General features: G+C 43.6%; 1 protein-coding gene across 1 annotated transcript in view; it reads right to left on the reverse strand.

Moving 5' to 3' along the window:
* LOC146783280 (tRNA (32-2'-O)-methyltransferase regulator THADA-like) overlaps positions 1-19440 on the reverse strand; it is a 233738-nt gene extending 214298 nt beyond the window's left edge. Inside the window, exons 1-5 of the mRNA XM_085633313.1 lie at positions 17564-19440; positions 14595-14772; positions 8626-8712; positions 7816-7843; positions 5543-5691 (exon numbers count right to left, since the gene is read on the reverse strand). Of these exons, the coding sequence (XP_085489439.1) occupies positions 5543-5691; positions 7816-7843; positions 8626-8712; positions 14595-14772; positions 17564-17736 (615 nt within the window). The 5' untranslated portion in view covers positions 17737-19440. The remainder of the gene's footprint in view (positions 1-5542; positions 5692-7815; positions 7844-8625; positions 8713-14594; positions 14773-17563) is intronic.
* Positions 19441-21913: the final 2473 nt, after the last annotated feature.

Raw genomic sequence — 21913 nt, forward strand, 5'->3', positions numbered from 1 at the left:
GCAAGCAGCTGATGAGCTCCTCTTAGAGCTAGGTAATAAGACAACGGGTTAAGTTTGAGTTGAGGAAGGATTTGATTTTTTGAAGGCTAGGTTCACCCATTTGAATGTTGTTATTTGATAAGGGGAGTTAAATGATAAGGAAGGAAGGAAGGAAGGAAGGGAAAAAAAAAAAAAAAAAAAAAATTGTATACTGCAAAAAAAAGAAAAAAAAGGATGAAGAAAAAAAAAAAAAAAACATTTAAATCATAAAAAAAAAAAACAAAAAAAAGAGGGTTGAGAAGAAATTTCTCTGTGTATTCTCCCAACTACTTTCCTATCCACCTTCCACTTATATAAATGGTTACTCCAAAATCTTTTCAAACCTTTTCAAACCTTTTCTTCTTGATTGTAACTTAGTTCAGGGGTGGGTGTGAAACAAGGGAGCTTGAGTTAGGGGTGCCATCTGCTGGATTCTATCCGGTTAGATACACCACGGGTTCTCCAGGGGGGGGTGGAGGGGGTTTGGGGTTGGGGGTTGGGAGGGTCACGGGGTAAAATGATTAAAAATTTCCTCTTGTGCCATCTTACTGTTCTATTATCTCTTGCTTTGGATATGAAAATTCTAGATATGTTGTTGTTTGCTATAAAGTTAGCTCAGATAAATGTGGGCATATACGCGAGGTTTTGTACTTTTAGGGTCAGCTATCTAACATCATGGCTTTGGCTAATTTAAAGATATTATCGTGGAATGTGAATGGTCTACGTACTAAACCCAGGGCTAGGAAACTATTGCAATATCTTAGAGACTCAGAGGCACAGGTCATTTTATTACAGGAGACGCACTTGACTCAGGATGAAATGGACGCAGTAGTCAAAAGTAATAAGTGGATCGACTTTGCAATTTCTACTTCCCAGTCTTTGACTTGTAGAGGAGTATCGATTATTTTTAAAAAGTATCTTAGAGCTAGGGTATTGGATTTCAAAGTCGATCCTGCAGGCAGGTGGGTAATTGCAGCACTCTCCATCTTGGGTACCCAGATAACTCTGGTGGGGTATTACGGTCCCAATCAGGACGACCCGTCTTCATTAGAGATAATTTTATCTCACCTTTTGACTTTTCCAGAACCTGTAGTTTTTGCGGGTGACTTTAATATTGTCCTGAACCCCTCCCTGGACAAATCTTGCAATAGTCGATCGCTAACTTCATCTAAATCAAGGTCTGTTTTGTTAAACGCTATGAAGCAGTTTGGATATGTAGATATTTGGAGGTTAAGGGTAGGGGAAAAACAGGGTGTCTCCTACAGAAATCACAAGTATAACCATCAATCTAGAATTGATTTCATACTAATTAGCCATTCTTTAGTAGATCTTGTTAAAGATATTAAATACCTTCCAATCCACCTGTCAGACCATTCGGCCATAGCTTTGGATCTTACATCACTATTGAGGGCGCCGGTGAGGAGTTGGTCCTTCGATCGCTCCTTACTCTCCCACTCAGAAGACGTTCTCTATTTAAGGTCTGAAGTGAGCCTCTTTTTAAGGGTAAATATTGACTCGGCAGACATTGGAATTGTATGGGACTCTCTGAAAGCATTTCTGAGAGGGCTTATTACAAATAAAGCGGCTTTCAGGAGGAAGGAATATAGGGAGGCCGTTATGTCAGCCGAAGCAAATATTGTTAAGATCCAGACCCAACTAGATGAAGGGAATAATTATAATACAGCAGCGGTCCGTTCTTCTCTGTCTGAAAGTTTACTCTCCTCAAAGGGCCACCTAGCTTCGATTTTAAATCAGAGGGTTCAAGAAAGGTGGGAGGCCAGCAAGCTTGCACACTTTCAATATGGAGAAGGAGCGGGGAAACTATTGGCCTGGAAAACCAAAACTGACCAAGTACGGAATAACATCGAGGCGATTAGAGTCAATGGTTCTCCGCTCTCCCGCGATGATGACATTAGATCTGCCTTTAGAGACTTTTTTCAAATTATTTATCGTGAAGATAAAAATATTAGTTTAAATACCATCAATTCCTGGCTTAGCAAGATCACTCTTCCAGCACTTTCTGCTGAGCAGAGCGAAACATTAGAAGGTGAAATCTCGGAGGAGGAAGTCATCAAAGCCCTACATGATGCCAAAAAGGGGAAGGCGTCTGGTACAGATGGCCTCCCGGCCGAAATATATAAGGTGCTTGAGCGGGAACTTGCCTCTTTTCTGGTTCAACTATTTAATAACATCCTATTGGCTGGCGGGTCCCCTCCTAAGTCCTGGGACAGTGCGTCTATCACTGTAATTTTAAAACCGGGGAAACCATCAACGGCATGTAGCTCATATAGGCCTATTTCCATTCTGAATTCAGATTACAAACTATTTGCTTCAATTTTGGCAAATAGGCTAGCTCTTGTTGCACCCAAAATATTACATCCCGATCAGAAAGGGTTTGTCAGGGGGCGCCAGTTATATGAACTGACATATGACCTAATTGGGGCAATAGATCTTGCAGTTCTGGAGTCGTCCCCCTTGGCGGTCCTCACCCTGGATGCTGCCAAGGCCTTCGACAGAGTGAATTGGTCGTATCTGTCGGAGGCCCTGGCGAAGTTTGGAGTGGGACCAGTGTTTCGGCGGACAATTGCCCTCTTATATCGGAACCCAAGTGCTCGTGTATTGGTGAACGGAGGTTTGTCCGATCCCTTTAACATCTCGAGAGGCACTAGGCAGGGCTGCCCTCTCTCTCCGCTCCTATTTGACCTTTATGTCGAACCGTTTGCACAAACTCTGAGGGATAATGTTAACATCAAGGAGTTTGCGTGTAGGGGCTGGGAGAGAAAAGTGGCCCTATATGCGGACGACATCATTATTTATACCTCTGATCCCCATATGGCGCTTCCAGAAATACTCAAGCTAGCCTTAGCCTTTGGAGAAGTATCAGGATATGAGATCAATACCACCAAAACTGAGATGATGACTTGGGGTGTGGATCAGTGCACGAGCATTGCCGGTATTAAGCCAGGAAAGAAGTTAAGATATCTGGGCCTTGACATTGTTGAGGATTTAGACCAGATTGTCAAGACCAACTTTTTAAAGATCGTCAAGGACTGTCGAAAATTACTTCAGTCCTGGTCTTGTCTCCCTCTGTCGTTACTGGGGCGGTCAAATCTGGTCAAGATGACGGTTCTGCCAAAGTTCTCCTTTCTATTTAGTACTATTCCCCTGTACTTTGATCCAATTCCTATTAAAGCACTCCAGGCCGAGATCAATACATTTATTTGGAATAAACATCTTCCAAGAATCTCGTGGAAAAAGATAAGGAGGCGTAGGGAAAAGGGGGGCTTTGCTGCTCCGGACATCCAGTTGTATGCATGGGCGTTCCAGCTTTCCCATGCCAGAATGTTGTTAAAAAAGCCATCAGAGTCTGGTGTAGGAATATTATATACGACCCTGCTAGATGGAGAGGGGGTTAGTCAGTCTGGATTCCTCTTGAAATTTGGAGATCCGAAATACTTCAAAAAGATCAGGCTGAAGATCCTACTGGGGATGGCAAGGACTTGGGCTCAGGTCCTAAAAGCCACCAAAATAGGGTACTATAGTAGTAGGACTCCCTTATGGGATCTCCCCGATCCCCCGGCCTGGTTGTGTGATCTGCTTGCACTACCCATTAGAGAGGCAGGGTTGGAGTGTTGGGGAGACCTATTTGTTGAGGGTGAATTGCTTTCTTGGGATTGTCTGAGGGAGAAGATTGGTTCTGGCCTATCTAGGCTAAAATATCTGCAAATTGCCAGTTGGTATAGATCTTATATAACACAGCCCTCTCAGAAAAGCAAGCCCCCATTAGGCGGCTATAGCACTTTCATAAATTTGTTGATCGACAAACCCCCGGCCAGGAAAGAGATCTCTTTATGGTACAATTTGATTTTGGAGGAGTTAGACGGGGAATTCCAGCTACCTGAGGAGCTTTGGGGGTCAGATATAAGCAATACCAGTCTGCAAGAGGTATGGGGGAAATCATGTAGAATGTTGTGGGATGTCGTGAAGCCGGCATGGTTGCGCAGGAACCACATCTATACTATCCACAGAGCGTACTACTCTCCCCTTCGCCTGTCCAAATTTACTCAAGGGAACACGGTGAAGTGTGCTAGATGTGGTCTCCTGGCTGCCTCGGACATCCACATGTTCTATGAGTGTCCATCTTTGTTGCAGTTCTGGGAATCTATTTGTAAGATTCTGTCAATGTCTGTCGATTTCAACATAGTATTGGATTCTCAGTTAGTGATCTTTGGAATCCTAGAGGGGGTTTCCAGTATGGCGAAAAAGCTTGTCTTCTATGCAATATTGCTTGCTAGAAGGGAGATATGTAAGAAGTGGAAGGACTGTTCACCTCCCTCAGTCATGGAATGGTTTGCTTCCACCCTGCAAGTCTCCAAGCTCGATTTGGTCAGAATAGGGAATCCTGAGAAAAGGTCTTTTTGGAACCTCCTAAGATGGGATCATTGAGAGTCTGGGGTTTTTTTTTTTTTTTTTTTTTGTTTTTTTTCCCCAGGTCCAATGATTAATGCCATCTATACTCTGTCTGGGTATGTGTATTGCCTGGACAGTCTCGTTCAGCATTTTGGTGGATCTTCAAAATCCTCTATAAGGTTATGCTATGTCGATCGTGGGAATGTCAAGCTATACTGCTACGGGACGAGGCCCTCGTTCACCGTTTGGTCCCCTCCAGTCGCCGACTGAGCTAGCATTTTGTTTGCTAACCTACCGATCACGCATATAGAACCTTGGTGGCGCATGAGGACAAAAAAAAAAAAAATAAAAAAAAAAAAACTCCAGTTTGAACCAAAGGTGTTACAATACTCAAGTCTATAGCAAAGGAGTTACAAAATTCCAATCAAAGGAGTTACAATACTTCAGTCTGAACCAAAGGAGTTACAATACTCTAGTCTGAACCAAAGGAGTTACAATACTCCAGTCTGAACCAAAGGTATTACAATACTCCAGTCTGTATCAAAGGAGTTACAATACTCAAGTCTATAGCAAAGGAGTTACAAAATTCCAATCAAAGGAGTTACAGTACTCTAGTCTGAACCAAAGGAGTTACAATACTCCAGTGTGAACCAGAGGAGTTACAATACTCCAGTCTGAAACAGAGGAGTTACAATACTCCAGTCTGAACCAGAGGAGTTACAATACTCCAGTAGTTACAATACTCCAGTCTGAACCAGAGGAGTTACAATACTCCATTCTGAACCAAAGGAGTTACAATACTCCAGTCTGAATCAAAGGAGTTACAATACTCCAGTCTGAACCAAAGGAGTTACAATACTCCATTCTGAACCAAAGGAGTTACAATACTCCAGTCTGAATCACTGGAGGTACAATACTCTAGTCTGAACCAAAGGAGTTACCATACTCTAGCTGAATCAAAGACGTTACAATACTCTAGCTGAATCAGAGAAGTTACAATCATCTAGCTGAATCAAAGAAGTTAAAAATACTCTAGCATGAATCAAAGGATGTCTGTCCCTCTGTTATCTTCCATGACAGAGGTGTAGACTGTAAGGAACCCTGCTGCCCTTACCTTAACAGAGAAGTATCCCCATTCCCCGCTGCTCGCCAGCTCATCTAGCAGCAAGTGCTCAAGATTAGCAGCAACACAACATAGCAGCTTGGGCAGGTTCTGTCTCCAGTACTTGCGTCCGACAGAGCTCTCTGCCATAAACATGCAAACTGTGAATATAGGAAAAAAACAAAGAATTGGTGATGCAGGCAGTAGTGATAACATAGAGGGTCCAAAGGAACCCACCTTACGTCTATTGAAAATCATTTCGGCTGGCAGCGGCGGTGGGCAAGTACACATGCTAGACATGACATGCATGGGCTCAGGACTGCATGCTACACACTTCATGCTCACTACACTGATAAGCCTGGGATAACAGCCAATGAAACCATACAGTGTTCACCCACTCAAATGAGAAGAAGGACACTGTCTTATATATGAAATCACTATATGTCAGACTGGGCATGCACAAGCAATGAAGCAAGAAGACGTGCAAAAGCAATATGGCGAGACAGCATGCAGGAACCACCAGTTAAACATATTTAACGGCGCATACAACATGGTGGTAGGGTGAGTAGAAGCAAGAGTACAAGCATGACCAACAGGCTTTATTTGCACAACAGGGTAAACATAAGTACACTCAGCATTAATCCGTAAGTAGTCTCACTTCATGCTGGACCCCTTTAGCCATTTTTCATTTTTTTAGTACCTTTTTAACATTATGGGCTCAAAAATACCAACACATTATGAGCTGCTAGCTAAAAAACAGGATTAACTCTAAAAGAACAGTGTATAACATAGGGACTCTTTCCAAGTGAGCAAGCGGCAGAGCTGCAGGTTGAATTCGCCCAAAAGAGCTTTTTGCGATGTAAAGGTCAAAAGAGGGCATGGTAAGTACAAGCAACAGGGATGCAGGAAACAAACAAGTAGGCTGCAGAAAGCACACCAGCAATAGAGCTGCAGGGAAGGATCAAGCAACAGGTCTGTTATGAATTACCAAGCAGCAGGCTGAAAAGAAGAGACAAGCAACAGGTATAAGGACAAAGAGGACTACGCTGTGAAGGCATCTGTGCTGTCAAGCCCTTCTCTTTTTTGGGTGGAGCCTCTACAAAGTCAAACCCAGTAGGGATGCTCCAGTTTTTTCTCAGCTGTAAAGGGAGTGAACAAAAAGTGTACCTCCAACGGTGGGGGCGGGGAATGGTGGCAGTTGGCAGTAGCTGATTATGTAGTGGAAGGGCACAGACCTTCTGACTTGTACCTTTGAGAGAGTAAAATCCGATTCATGTCTTATATCTGAGCTCCTTTAAATGGCCTGCATGTATGCAATTGATTGCAGGAGCTGTCAAATGTGAGTCTTGCTACTGTGGTTATTAAATGTTTGTGCATCCATGTGCTGTGTGGACAATGTCACACAGTGTCCTGATGAAGGCTCAAAGTGGCAAAGCTGAAACTATGGATTCCTAGTCAACGTTCAATAACATAAAGAATGCTAAAAAAGAATAGTTAATGGAGATAAAGATTAACAACGGGATCTGGATACTATAAAGAAAAAGATCTCTCACATATTGTAGATAACGCTCTCTTCCAAGTTGTTTTAATTGTAGAGAATTAATGTATGGTCTGATTGGTTAGGTTTTTTCGATGCTGTATGTGTATGACGTATAAAAACATCGATTAATTTTGGAACGATATTGATGATTGTAAAAATGTTTTGAATTTTTGAGTCTCCAATAAAGTAATTAAAGTAGTTTATTAGATGTCAATAATTGTTGATTTGTGCCATGGTGCCTAGACATCTAACTCTATAGAAGGCCTACCTTTTGTAAATAACTGTGATCCAAACATTGTCACTGATTGCCATGGTGATCTCTAGCCCACAGGATAACATGGTCCTGTCAACTCATTTGCAACTTACTGAAGAGGACGGAGCGCAACAGGACTACAGAGGACGGACCCGCAACAGGGCTGCGGGGGACACATAGACAAGCGATGCATGGTGATAATGAGCTCTGGTGCAAGCTAGCACTAAGAGTGCAGCGACCAATGAACTAGAGGGTCACAGAGGACGCATCAGTAACAGGCCTATTAGGAACAGATGGCAACAATACTGCAGGACACTCATGAACAGCTGTACTGTCCCTTTACATGCCCATCAGTAGTATGGGCAGAAGTGCTTGGGTGGAATGAGAGCACAGCTAGAAGGAGACAGCACCAAAGAAGATCAATGTGAGACATTTTACAGTGAGCAGCAAAACGTCAGGATACGTGGAAGATGATGAGAATTTGATACTGACCTGCCTGTAGGTCTCCACATGACAGAACCTGAAATGAAAAGTTTAGGCACAGATGAATGTCTGCTATCGCTACCCAGATTGTTCGTGTGTGGAGGGGTCAGGAAAGGATATGAACCCGAAACAAACTGAGCATCCGTTAATGAAGTACACAGAAGCACAACAGAACAGCCTTATTCTAACATCTCTGCCAGAGATTATTACTCTAAAAACAGGGCCTATATACAGCACAGTCCCTCGTACAGCACACGCTTGTTTATGCCGCACACTATGCCTTTAGCACAAACTCAAGTATACTGCAACTTCTCTTGTATCACACACTCCTGTAGGCCTCTCACACACATGCCTCTCACACACATCTGCATATCACACCGTACTCTTCTATCACACCCTTAGGTATATTGTAAGAAGAATGGACATTTCTTGCAATGCACACAAAAATGATTCAGATTTAAACCAGAAGTGCAATTTTGATTCTTGTGGTGGGTGGGTTGATATTGGGCTTCCTTGGTTTAATCCAAAATCTGGAGCGCCTGCTCGTATCACATGAGCAGGTGTGTGGGCACTCCTCTGATATCAGATTTATTGTACACTTTAGTTTATATGACACTCGGGTATATAGCATACTTCACTTGTATCACACTCCACTTACAGCAATGCATTCAGGTACTCTGCAGACTTCACTTATGAGGGGCACAGAAGAACAGACCCTTAAGCAACAAAAAGAAACCTCTGACTAGCTACAACTACGGCACACCTCTTTGTTGACCCTATGCTTCACTGACACGACCTTCAGAATCTGTGCACTGTCACCTCTCTGTTGGCCAGCAGGCTGCCCATCAGTCTCTCCACTTCTGCTGAGACCAGAAACTCATTGGCTTTGTAGAAGTGAGACAGTATCTAGAGAAAGGTGGAGAGAGACAGATGGAGAGAGAGCAATGAGGAGAGTTTATAGACCGCCTCAGGTTGACATACAGCTCATAACAGTAGTGTTATATAATGCATGAGCCAGCGTACACACGTCGAAATGCAATTAAACAATTTGATTAAAAAACATGAAAGGTCAAGATGATAGAGTATGGAGGGCCAATGAAAATAAAAACAGAATCTTGCAAATATGGTTCAATCAATCAAGTAGGAAAAACCTGGGTTTCCAGGTAAATGTGCTTCAAAATATTAGTGGAAGTATTGACAAGGGGCAAAACCACATTCCTAGAAATGTGATCATTCCCTGCCCCGCCTCTTCCAGCATACTGAAGCTCCTGCAGGTCCCCCTAACTTACACTAGGATTTTTACATTTACCCCAATTGCCCACAAATATGACATACCTGTTTGTTTCATTAGGAAGGATTAAAGTTAGCTGAATGTTACTAAATAACCACTGGTTGTCAACCTTTAAATCTCAACTCTGGACAGATGCACTATAAGGTTAGCAGATACTTCCATGTCATCAGGGAGACTATGCTGTAATTAAGGTTTTCTTTTTACAAACCTTTGCTCATTTGATCTTTAGTCCAACATGACATAAAAAAGACCAATGCCGTCTGCCTCTGCTCAATGCAGACATGGAGGATGCTCCGTACTCTTAGTTGCAGAACTTGGTCAAAGGAGCTCCTGGCTCACCTGCCATGTTGGAAAAAGATCATTTAAGCGGCATTCTTCAAAAAAGGCATGGAGGAAATCAGGTATTTGTGTTTATATGCAACTGCAATGCTAGATAAAGGAAGATATTCTAGACTTTTAACAGAAAGAATTAAAAAGTACAATTAATACTCAGGGATCAGTAATAGTAGGCCATTGGAGAGGAAGGCACCTAATGCACGTCCATCTGCTGACGCCAGCGTTTAGGTTTTCATTTCAATTCATTTTTGTTTATATAGCGCATAGCTACCCAAAGGGGCCTTCTACTGCCTTATAAAAATAATTCTGTACTTAAGTCCCAATTCCCAAACAAGTTGTCAATAATTTCCAAAAACAGCTTCCATCTTCCTAAATCTAACAGGCAGATCGTTCCACAATTTTGTCACTAATAAAGCTAAGGACCTGCTTCCACTTCTTACTTTCCACACTCTTGGGATCTCAGCTAAATTTAAGGAGGAGGATCTCGGGGGTCTAAATGGCCTACAAGGACGTGTCGTGTGCTGGAACAGTTGAGGACCTTTTTTGAGATATGCTGTGTGAGCAATACACAGGGACTTTAATTGAATTCTTTGTTTAACGGGGAGCCACAGCAGAGCGACCAGAGACCTCGACACAGATTGATACTTCGGGATCCTCAACAGCAGACGCACTGCTGTGCTCAGGACCACCCGCAACCTTCTCATGTGCTGCAGACTGCAGAGGTAGAGGCAATTTCCATAACCAAGAAAGGCCACTGCATGCTGTAGGTAATGCAATTTGCTCAAAAGTTTTTCTCGTTTTTCATGATAAGAGACTATTTAAATAGCTAGTCGTGGGGATGCAATAGCTCTTACTACAGATACCATGGGGAAATGGATAGGCTTTAAGAGTGGAGAGTAAAGTTTGTTTTAGGAGTGACTGCTGCAGTAGTGGATTACACTGAGAAAGCATGTGTGAAGGGATAGTGCTGATATGCGGCTAGAAGTCGAGTAGTCTAGCTAGCTTAGCCCAGAAATATCAATGGAATTCAGTAGGAGGGAATTGATGAGTTAACTATTTTGTAAGAAGGTGGTGTGCGTGATCAAAAGTAGATCAGAGACGAGCCACAGAAGGATCTGCCTGGTATCGCAATCTTGTAGTTCAGAAGGAAAGTCTGCAACGGTGTTGAGACAAAGAAGGGTTTTTATGAACATGTGCTGCCTGTAACTGAGATCCACAATTCACAAGGTTGGTGGCTGAAGAGTTCTTAGAGTTGAAATGTTGATACAGTCACTACAGGTGAAACTGCACAGTGATAAGGAAAAAATACTTCATTTTTCAAAAGTTCAGTATTTTTTAAATGACAGAAAAAGTTCATAGTGTGGTCAGTGAAAACCATGAACACCTGTTGTAGCCGCTTAATTACTCATGGCATAAACAACCTGCCATTTTGTGAAGCAGAAAGGTATTAACTCTTTACAATGATGTGGGCTAGCATTACCTAGGCGTCATCTGAGAATGTGACCACGGGTACTTTTTCTTTAGTTCATACTTAAAATTTGGCAGCTAAACTTTAAAGGTCCAATAACTTAAGGTATTCCATATATTATTGTAGAATTGAATGGATAAATACTTTAAAACAGGAAGGCGTTGATAGTATTTTTGAGAAGCACTGTGGCAGATGAACATTTTAAATACAATACTTTGGGGAGTTGGAAATCCTCAACTAAAACAAGATGTACTATAATTCAGTTGAAATTTAAAAGAGTATATCAAAAGAGAGAGGGACCCCATATGCTCCGCCAAGGGAACAGGGAACTACTGACAGGTAGAAACAAAATATCCCTTGGTTGTTCCACAAACTATGCAAAAGAGCTCTACCCTCATCAGAGTCACAAATACCAATAGATATCATTTTTAGTTCTATCACATTGGTTGTTAAATTGTATCGTAAGGTCCAAAGATTTTTTGTCACAATTTTTTTCTTTTTATTGTTAAAAACAAGTTCATGTATCGCAAACATGTAATAAAACAAACAACGTCACAATAGCTATCTATCTTCAATTCATATACAACATTAAAAATTCTTTAAAAACCAATGCAATTAATACAATTAAAACGACAGTACATCACATAACAGAGAGAGAGAAAAGGAAAAGACAATATGTTTTGTCATTCAAAGAACATATCTGTTGGAATAATTATATAACTGGGCCTGGATACAATATATTCTTTCAGTAACTACAGAACCAATTACTTCCATGAATTATGTAAACAATGCATCGACGCGTTTCGATGGTTCTACCGATATACCATCTTTTTCAAGACAAGTATTACAAATATCTCTTTATTGCACTGTAGAGTTGCCATTGACCAGAATCCTTATTAAAACAAGTGAGTGCATACAGTCTGTTCATCCACATAGTGTACTTTCAGCCTGTGCTCTTAATTATAAATGCATTCTTCCAGATACTCTGATAGATTTAATATTGTAGCCTGGGCATTATGCCCCTCACCTTGCTAAAAACTATGTCACTGCTCCCACTCCATCTCGTATTTTTCTCTTGATTTGGGTATATCTCAATGTTTGAATTTTGATGCTTTAAAAAGAAGTAACCATCCTCTTCATTCAAGGGAAAAAGTCAATAAATAATGCCTCGTCATGCCTTGCACCTCTACACACTGAATCACATAGAGAGACGCAGCCGAACTTAGGGGCTGATTACGATGGCGGGCGGACACCGCCCGCCACCGTAATGGAGTGCGGGACCGCCCGCAAACGCTGCGGCAGTCCCGGCATGCACATTAGGATGCACGCGCCATACTGGCGGGCAGATCCTGTGCCTTTTCCATTGCGCTGGATCTGCTGGCTGCAGACCCGCCCGCAATGGAAAAGGACTGTGCACATCATCGCCATGCACTACATGGCAGGCACCACGTGGTGCCTGCCACGTAGTGCATGGCAATGAGGGGGGGTACCATAGGTACCCCCCATGTGCACCCACCCACCCTCCTTCACCCTGGGGGCCCACAACGGGCCCCCAAAGCAAAGACTGTATGCCTTTCTGCCGTGGAAAGGCATACGACCGCCAGCATTTTAATATGGATGGCGGTGTCTTTCAGACACCGCCACCATAAGTAGGCACTTTTTCCGCCGGTCGACGAGTCCACCGGCGGAAAAGCGGCGGACGGTCTTTCCATCCGCTGCGGACCCCCCAGCCATTATAATATGGCGGGTGGGTCTTTGATGCGTGGTTGGCGGGCGGATCGCCCCTGCCGCGCCGGCGGTGACCACCGCTGGCTGGGCGGGGGCGATCAGCCTGCCATCGTAATCGGCCCCTTGGTTCGCCTCTCAAGGGTGGGCGGACCCTTGAGAGAACATTAAATGAATGCAAGGTACACACTGCTAAGCTAGAAATCCGAATGTGATGGATAACAAAGAAAGAGACACGCAATGTTAATTTGGACACAGAGTGAAACCAATGAGCTACACAAAGAGCAGCAGGAAAAGAGTTAGATCTTCTTCTGCTTGCGCTTGATGGTTATATAATGAAGTCCATTATGGCTCATACCTTTATCACCCTAACGCAGGCGATATATACCAAAAACTCAACAAATCGTTACTAAAAAACATCTTTGATGCACTCACATTACCTGAGTTACTCAGCGGTTAACAAGTGAGGTTAAGAATGGAGTAGAAAAGGTTTATCAAATAACACTTGAAGTTGTGTAATCAAAAAACATGTTGTAGATGTCATCAATTCTGTTCACAAACATAGGATAAAAAGTACTGTGTGCAGCAAATTAACCTCATTTATATTAGAATACTGAAATCAGATTTTTTGTTGATATTTTCGTATGAATTTTAACATTTTATATTAAATTGCTGGTGACTGAGCAACATTTATGCATCACAAAACGCGTTAGTAGGTTGATTGATACCGATTTAAAATGATTATGAAAGAAGTTGTGAGTACATTATCTAGGAAAATATTTCAACTTTGAAGACATTGTTTGTGAAAATAAGGGCATATATAAAGCAGGAATAATATTGGTTTTTTTAAAGTAATAAGGGAGAGATGTCGAACATTTAAAGTGCCTCCACTTGTTGACGTAGTTGCATGTGAAGTTCCACTTGCAAGTCAAAAAAAGATTACTTTTGATTTTGACATGTTCAACTATAGCTAGCTACAGCTCTTCTGCAAAGCCAGGCAGGAGAGAGTGCAAAGCTGAGCTCCTTTGGAGCCCCCCAGGTCAAGTAGAATCTATGTTGTTTGTAGAGAATTGGAACAGCCAATTGTTTTATGACCATTTCTTGCAGGGGTTTCACAAAAAAACATCCACGAGGACTGACAGGGGAGACCCCTCAGCAATCCTGCATATTAATGTTTCAGGAGAAAAGGTAGTGGTAAACGCACTACGCTTGACCGTCCGGACAAGATTGGACAAAACCAAAGAAAAACAGCAATCTTCTTCACGTTTGTGGTGTCTTCAAAGCCCCAGCCTAGCAACATGTCACCCACATATCAAGCACCATAAAGAGACCAAGCATAAGTGGCATCACGAGGTTTGCCTCACCCACTGTTTTAGATGCATTTTAAAAAACATTCAGAAGAACAATATAAAATTTGAGAGGTGAGGGTCCAAAACAATAATTGTGGTAAGTGCAACAGCCCAGGAAATTGAAGAGAGACAATCAAGTTGGACTTCAGGTCTCTTATAATTATTCATCCTTCGAATACTTGTAGCAGTTTTAAGTATTACAGAAAAGAGGCTTTAATCACAAATATGTTATTGTTTGTCTGTTCGAATTTAGATAGAGAGAAACCTAGAATGCTGATATCAGAGTTTAAGATCTAAAATTGCAGCAGAGTGAGGAGGATATTGTGCAGCTCTTATTTCCACCTTAAACTGAGTGAGAGGAGGGGCTGGCAAATGTGTCTCTCTAGAACACACAGGCATTTGTCGGAGGCGGTATAGACTACAACATGCTAAACCTAACACAGTTGTTGTGTCAATCTCAAGAATATGGGAACATGCTGCGACACTGACATATCAAGACAGAAGCAAGAAGGCAGGTTTGTTGCTACAAGCTACGACACCTTAACCTGTCCAGCTGAACCCACACAGTGGAACGCGATGGAGTATGAGAACATACATGCCCCCAGATGGTCATGCTCACCTTCTCCAGCTTATTGAAGGATCCAGAGCTGCTGGCAGACTCCAGCTGCATCAGGAGCAGGCAGCGGACTATGGGCAGCAGATCATCCACACCCACCGCTTGCAGTGATGGTACATTCCCTTGTAAGAGCTGCAGCGCCTGCTCCAGACTCCTGTCCTTACAGCGCTTTACTGACTCACTTGAAAGGAAAGACATGTGTTTAAGCATGGCATGGCATCCATCTCTGCCTATAAACCCACAATCTGTCCTGTGCTCCAATTTTTATCAATGGCAATCTCTTATCTAGTACATAGTAATTTCTCCAGCGCTCCTCGGTAGCATCAATCCCACTTTCCTATAGGCCTCACTTTTGTGTGCTTCCTACAGTCCTGAAATCTTTCACTATAGCTCCTAAAAACCTCTTACCCATTACCTACATCGTTTGATCATGTGTGCTCCCTCGCGCGTTTCCTTAGTGCCCCCATGCTGTCAATTATACTACTGCAAAGTCTAGCATCTTTATCTGCAACCCCCAACAGCACACAGTTTAATCACTTGTTCATCTATAGCCCAAGATTGCACTGCTCTCCTACAGCCAGAAATGGTTCCTTCCTCAGTAGTTCTAAAACACAGCTCTTCAAGCTCTTGTGTAGCTCCCCATGTTCCTCTGAAGCCCGGCAAGGTGCTCAGTGCCCCCTATATCATGTGATTTATCCTATGGCTCCACATGTTCTTCTGTGCATCTCTGTAGCTCTGGTTGCTCCCAGTGCTTCTCTATGGCCCTGCATGTCCCATGTTCTTTCATAGCCCTGAAAAGTATCTGTGCTCAATTAAATCATCAAGTTCGCTCGTAACTCGGCAAGCTCTCTACTCTGCTAGCTACAGCCTCTTGCCTGTAATACTATAGGCTACATAGAGCAGTGGCTCTTAACCTGTGGTCCTGGGACCTCTAGAGACCCACAATGCCTACTCAGGGGGTTTGCAACTGCTTCGAAAATTAAATAATATGAATAGATTAATAAAATGCATATAAATACAGAAGCATATAAAAACAGAATGAAAATTTTAAAACGTTCAGTAAATGAGAAGGAATTTGAAATTGGAAGCTAGAAATGAAGTTGCTATCTTCAGACTGATTCGTGGGTGCAGTGCAGGCGCATCAAACAGACTAGAACATGGGTGGCCCCAACTGAATGTAGAAAAGATGCAAAGTCCCATTACAATTTTGTTTTTTTATCTGTTTCAACTAAATCAAATATCCCATCATTTGTGTATTTGATTAATGTTTTTGCAGAATGGTTGTGCATTGTTTTACGGTTCAAATTATCATTATAGCGTAGGTTTGGGTCCCCGGCTTCTAGTAATGACTCAGTAGGGTCCCCGGATTCCAGTGATCCAGTTGGGGTCACCAGATCCCAGTAATAATTAAGTGGGGGCCACAGAGGTCAAAAGGTTAAGAACCACTGGCTTATAACCATGGGTGTTCTCCTATAGCTCTACAAGTCCTTCTATGCTCCTCCCTGTCCTCCCCTCTAGTTCCGCCACATTCTGCGTTACTCTACAGCCCTGCAAGCGTCTATTCTCCTCCTGAGGGCTTCAACTTCTCCAGTAGAACTGATTATAAGTGCTTCTTTCTGATCTATGCCTCAGAAGGTGTGTTTCCCCCAGAGCTCTGAGAGTGTTCAGCTAACACACTAGAAGCTCTGCTCCCCTATGTCAGGCAAATGTTGCTGTGGTTTTCTTCAGCTCCGCAAAACCGTCTGTATTCAATGGTGGCGCTGTATTCTATGGTGGCGCTGTATTCTATGGTAGCGCTGTATTCTATAGTCGTATGTTCAGTGACAATAAAAGGGCACAACCCTCTCAAACAGGACTACTGGAATTATGCGAGTTTGCTGCTGCAACGTCTTACTTATAATCATGTATTGGTCATACTAGCCAAAAACTCACTGTCTACTGCAGAATTCTGCCTCAAACAGATCAAGCCTTACTAAGAAAACAGTGCATTTAAGCAGGCAGGCAGCACCAGACAAGCTGTAATAGTTGTTCATTTTTCAGCTATTGATCAGGCTATTCGGGTGTTTATAGGTAAACAGGGAGAAAATGTGGCCCACTTCGTTTTGATGCCCCCAACACGAAACAAATCCTTAGATATTTAAAAGCGATTTACACGGGTTGTAAACAGTTTTTCCTCCTTTGTCGTAAAAATATTTTGCTTCATTATTAATGTTAAACCAGACACTATTCTCAAAGAACTGTTATTTCAGCGGCACCTTCAGAGTGCAGACAAATTCCAATCATTTTCTATTTCTTAACAGGAGTGCTTCAAGCGGCTCATAGTGAGGGGACAGAAACATGCCCAATTACAGCCCTGTGTAGATGTATTTAGGCTTGCTTTGTGCTGAATGCAAAATGATATGTTTTACACAAACTTCTTTACACAGGGAGTTAGAAAGATGGTGTTAGCAAAGGGTTGCTTGAGTGCATTCGTGCAAGGCATAAGTGTTATCTGCAAGTGAAAAAGATGCTGAACAGGATCTTCTGAACGTGTGTAGTGTTCTTTCTAAATACATTGAGCTTTGGGAACCCTTCTGCATCCGTTTGTGTTACTCCTATCATGTGCCACATAAAACGCCATTCGTTGCGTTATAATTCAGACAGCCCTGCTACATAATCCGATTCTGTAGTGCCGGATAATTCCAGTAGCCCGGTCTATGCGTGACAGTTAAGGTTAATATAAATAGCCCAATTCTCAGTGAACATCCGAAAGTCTTCCGCATCTTTTTGTAAAACGTATAATAGACCATTCGGACGACTGACCACAGCACACATCAGAGTGTAAATTTAAAGACACAGGTTAGAACTTGGACAGGGACCACTTAGCTTCCCCTCCTTCTGAATAAAACAGGTACATTTAAGTTAGGCCGAAGCACCAACAACTAATTCAGTTTACACTAAATAATTGTAAAATATAGCCATTAATATCTTACCCCGCAGACTGACAAAGCTTCTGAGCTAAAGCTGCCAGGCACTCCCCAGTGCCCCCTAAGTGCCCCTGGCTTGAGTCCTGGTAGAAAAGCAGGCATGACTGGTACTGTGCAAGGGTACCTGCCATAACCCCGGATGCCAGCGTAGGTGTTGGTTCAGTGGCGGGGGGCTTCATGCAGACCCTGCAACGTTCCCTCGGAAGGGCCAAAAGAGGTCAGAAGGGGGAAAGGCCACAAGCAGTGAAGCCAAGGCACTCGGGGGTACAATGCCAGACTTTCTGCAAAAGATCACCGCCGGCAGGGCTCTAGCAAAGGGCACAAGGAATGCAGGACTCTACCAAAGGGATCAAAGTAGGTAAGAGGGAAAATGTTTCGACCTACAGAGCTCTGCCCGCGGAGACATGGCTGGTACTATGGCAAATGTCACTGTTGGAATCCATGGAAGTTCGGAGGAAACAGGTCACTATCTACGGGGGTCAACCAGGGAGAAGCCAAGGCAGGTCAGAGAGCAAAGGTCATAGCCTGCAGAGCTGTGCCAGGAAAGCTGAAGAGGTCAGAGATTGAAGGGCACCCACTGCAGAGCTTAACTGAGACAAAGGCAGGTAGAGGGACAAAGTTCACTCAATACTGAGCCTGAAACCAATGTAAATCCAAGGGCTGGGGGTTACCACCTGCAAAGCTTTGACAGGGTAGCAGAGGGCAAAGGCCACTCCATGCTGAACTCTGACAGGGGAAGAAAGACAGGGTAGATGGCAAAGGTTCTGTCAGAGGAACAAAGATAGGGCAGCATATCCCGGGCACATTATAGCCACTCTCTACAACACTCTACCAAAGATAGGGCAGCATGTCTCCAGGGCACATCAAAGCCACTCTCTACAGCACTCTACCAAAGATAGGGCAGCATGTCTCCAGGGCACATCAGAGCCACTCTCTACAGCACTCTACCAAAGATAGGGCAGCATGTCTCCAGGGCACATCAGAGCCACTCTCTACAGCACTCTACCAAAGATAGAGCAGCATGTCTCAAGGGCACATCAGAGCCACTCTTTACAGCAATCTACCAAATATAGGGCAGCATGTCTCCAGAGCACATCAGAGCCACTCTCTACAGCACTCTACCAAAGATAGGGCAGCATGTCTCCAGGGCACATCAAAGCCACTCTCTACAGCACTCTACCAAAGATAGGGCAGCATGTCTCCAGGGCACATCAGAGCCACTCTCTACAGCACTCTACCAAATATAGGGCAGCATGTCCCAGAGCACATCAGAGCCACTCTCTACAGCACCCTACCAAAGATAGGATAGCATGTCCCAGGGCACATCAGAGCCACTCTCTACAGCACTCTACCAAAGATAGGATAGCATGTCCCAAGGCACATCAGAGCCACTCTCTACAGCACTCTACCAAAGATAGGGCAGCATGTCTCCAGAGCACATCAGAGCCACTCTCTACAGCACTCTACCAAAGATGGGGCAGCATGTCTCCAGGGCACATCAGAGCCACTCTCTGCAGCACTCTGCCAAGGATGGGACAGCATGCCACCTGGGCACACCAGAATCACTCTTGGCAGATTTTTGCTAAGGACAACGCAATGGGTCAGAGGGAAGGGTCCCGCCCAAGGGTCCCGCCCACAGACATCTGCCCCGGGGCAAGGTGTGTCTCCCTCTGAAGAGTTTTGTCAGAGGGACCAAAGCAGATCAGAGTTGAATTCACGATTGTCCTCTGCTGTCAGCGGGGAGAAGCAGAGCCAAAGGAAAATAAACCCCTTTAACACTCTTTGAAATAGTCGACGCAGATCCACTAAATCAGGAAACTGCGAGAGGCCAGAAAGGAATGGGCACATTCACCGAAGCCTAGACCATGCAGGATCCATGTGTATTATCCATCACTTGGGGTCAGAGGGTAAAAGGCGGGTCTTCCGGTTGCCATAGAGTCAAGGGAAACTCGAGCCGGAAGCGGTGGCGCTCTCTCCGCCTGCGCCAGTCCTCGGTGGTGCCTGAGGAGGTAGAGGCTGAACGGTGGGGCTTGACTGCCATCTAGTGGCTATAGAGAAATCTTCTCCCCTATTCACGGATGCGCTGGGTGTATGGTGATGTAAGCATGCAGTCTGTTTTTGATAACTCTTACTGACCTCATCCTGATAATAGGCTCACAGTTTTCAGCGGAAACATAAATGATACGTATTTCGACTTACTTTTTGGAGTGAATGTTTTGAATAATGCACAGATGAGTTTAGTTTACTGTTCAATATAAGGACTTAGATTAAATGTCGCCCCATAAGCAGTGTAACAAAGGAAAAATAAAATGATAATAACTAAAAGTTATCATTTTATTTGTTCTTGCGGCTGGGGTGGGCAGGGCAGAGGAGAAGTGGTTTGCCCACTCCTAAGTGCACATAACTGGTCGGCCCTGTCGGGCTGCCAAAGTCATGCGCACTTTCCCTGTTCTCCACACAGGCTGCATTACAGCCTGTGTAGAGAACATGCCCAGGCTCCCTGTTCCTGGCTGAGCATCGAACCACGACACTCAGACCAATCACAGTGCCTCATGGGATCTTCCTGGTTCCCGAGTGAAACAGAGTGATTTCTCCGCAGAAAAAGAAGTTGCACTTCAGATGTGGATTTTCGTTGCCACACAAAGTTAAATGTCCCGCCATTGGGCAAATTTGGAAAGGTTGCGGAAAGGAGAACCATTTTGTAACAATCTGCAAGGGGAAGGAAAAAGTATGTGCTTCACAACACAAAGAAAAAATTGCTGCTTGAACATTCCGGAAGCGATCATCAACGCACGCCCACAAGGCCAAGCAACCACATCAGCTGAGGCAAACCAGCACCAAACAAAGTCGATCGTCACAAATCTTTGTCAAACAGTTCTTCAGTATTAATGTCAAGTGAAAGTGAAGAATATGGTTGTGCCATGTCGATGTTTACATCAGAGAAATGTGAGCATGTTGGATTGGCCGCATGTGAGGAAAAATACCAGTACAAGAGAAGTCGACACGACAAAGCACCCATGTCATTCAAACATTGTCTGAAAACCCCACTTAAAGTCAAATGTGGCTCAGTACCCTTCATTATCAATAGTGGTGCGTCAATAATTAATTATGCTTCCCCGACTTACGCCTTCGAAAACTAAAGCTGCATCGAACCCGCTTAAAAGTCAAGGTTCATTTGTAGCATCAATGAAACACAAGAAAACAAAAGTGCAAGCACCCATTCAGGTACTTCACGGCACTGCGTCAAGTGCCTGTTTACTTACTTTCAGCACTGCTGCTGATATGGGACTGATAGCAGTGAATGATAACATGAATGCTAATCATGAAATAGTCAATTTCCTTCGTTTCTTCATGGGTTGGAAAACTCAAGACTATGAAAGTCTAATAACACATTAATGAGGACGTGCATCATTCTGCTCATAGACCCAGATGAATTGGCTTTCATTTACGGTAAGCGAATGAAAAAGAACTTGAATCCTTACTCAAACATGATATAATTGAGTGTTCCACAGGCCCAATGCCATGGGTTTCTCCCATAGTGGTAGTACCCAAAAAAGACAGTGAAGGAGCTGTACGCATCTGAGTGGATATGCATCAAGCAAACAAGGCAATCGAAAGAGAATGACATCCAGGTCCGCACATTGCCAGCATGATAACACAGTTGAATGGTGCAGAGGTATTCTGTCGCCTTGATCTAAATAAAGGACATCATCAGTTGGAACTCCTGGAGAATTGCAGGTACATTACAACCTTTTCTACACCTTAAGTCACTTCACTGGTTGAGGCTGAAGGAGAGGACCAAATTCAAAGCTCTGGTTGTCTTTTTTAAAACCTTTCATGGGTTAGGAGCCGGGTACCTTCAAGCGGTATATCCCTGTTTGATCCTTAAGCTCCTCCTCCACAAACCTCGCCTGCACTCCTAAAATACGCTTAGCCCGGATGGGCGGCATATCCTTTGGGTTCTTGGGGGTCCCGGCTTGGAACAGGCTCCTACGTTGTATTTTAGATCTCCCGGCCTTTAAGAAACATCTGAAAACATGGCTTTTTAAAATCTAGCAGCCTCTAACAGCACCTTTACCGCTTGTGGCAGTGCCGGGACACTCATCCAAGTAGCCGTTTTGCACCATAACAAATATGTTTCATAAATTCATTCATTCATTCATTCATATTGGTCTGTTACAAAAAATATGTTTTGGTGTGTCATCAGCTGCCGAGTTGTTTCAGGACGTCATTTGACGTCTCATACAGCCTGTCATAAATGCTTTTAATTATAGTGATGACATATTGGATTTTGGAGCTACACAGAAGGAGCACAATAAAGCTCTCACACAAGTGTGTCATTTGCTGATGCCGGTT

The sequence above is a fragment of the Triturus cristatus genome, chromosome 11, assembly GCF_964204655.1.
Source record: "Triturus cristatus chromosome 11, aTriCri1.1, whole genome shotgun sequence".
Taxonomy (NCBI): Eukaryota; Metazoa; Chordata; class Amphibia; order Caudata; family Salamandridae; genus Triturus; species Triturus cristatus.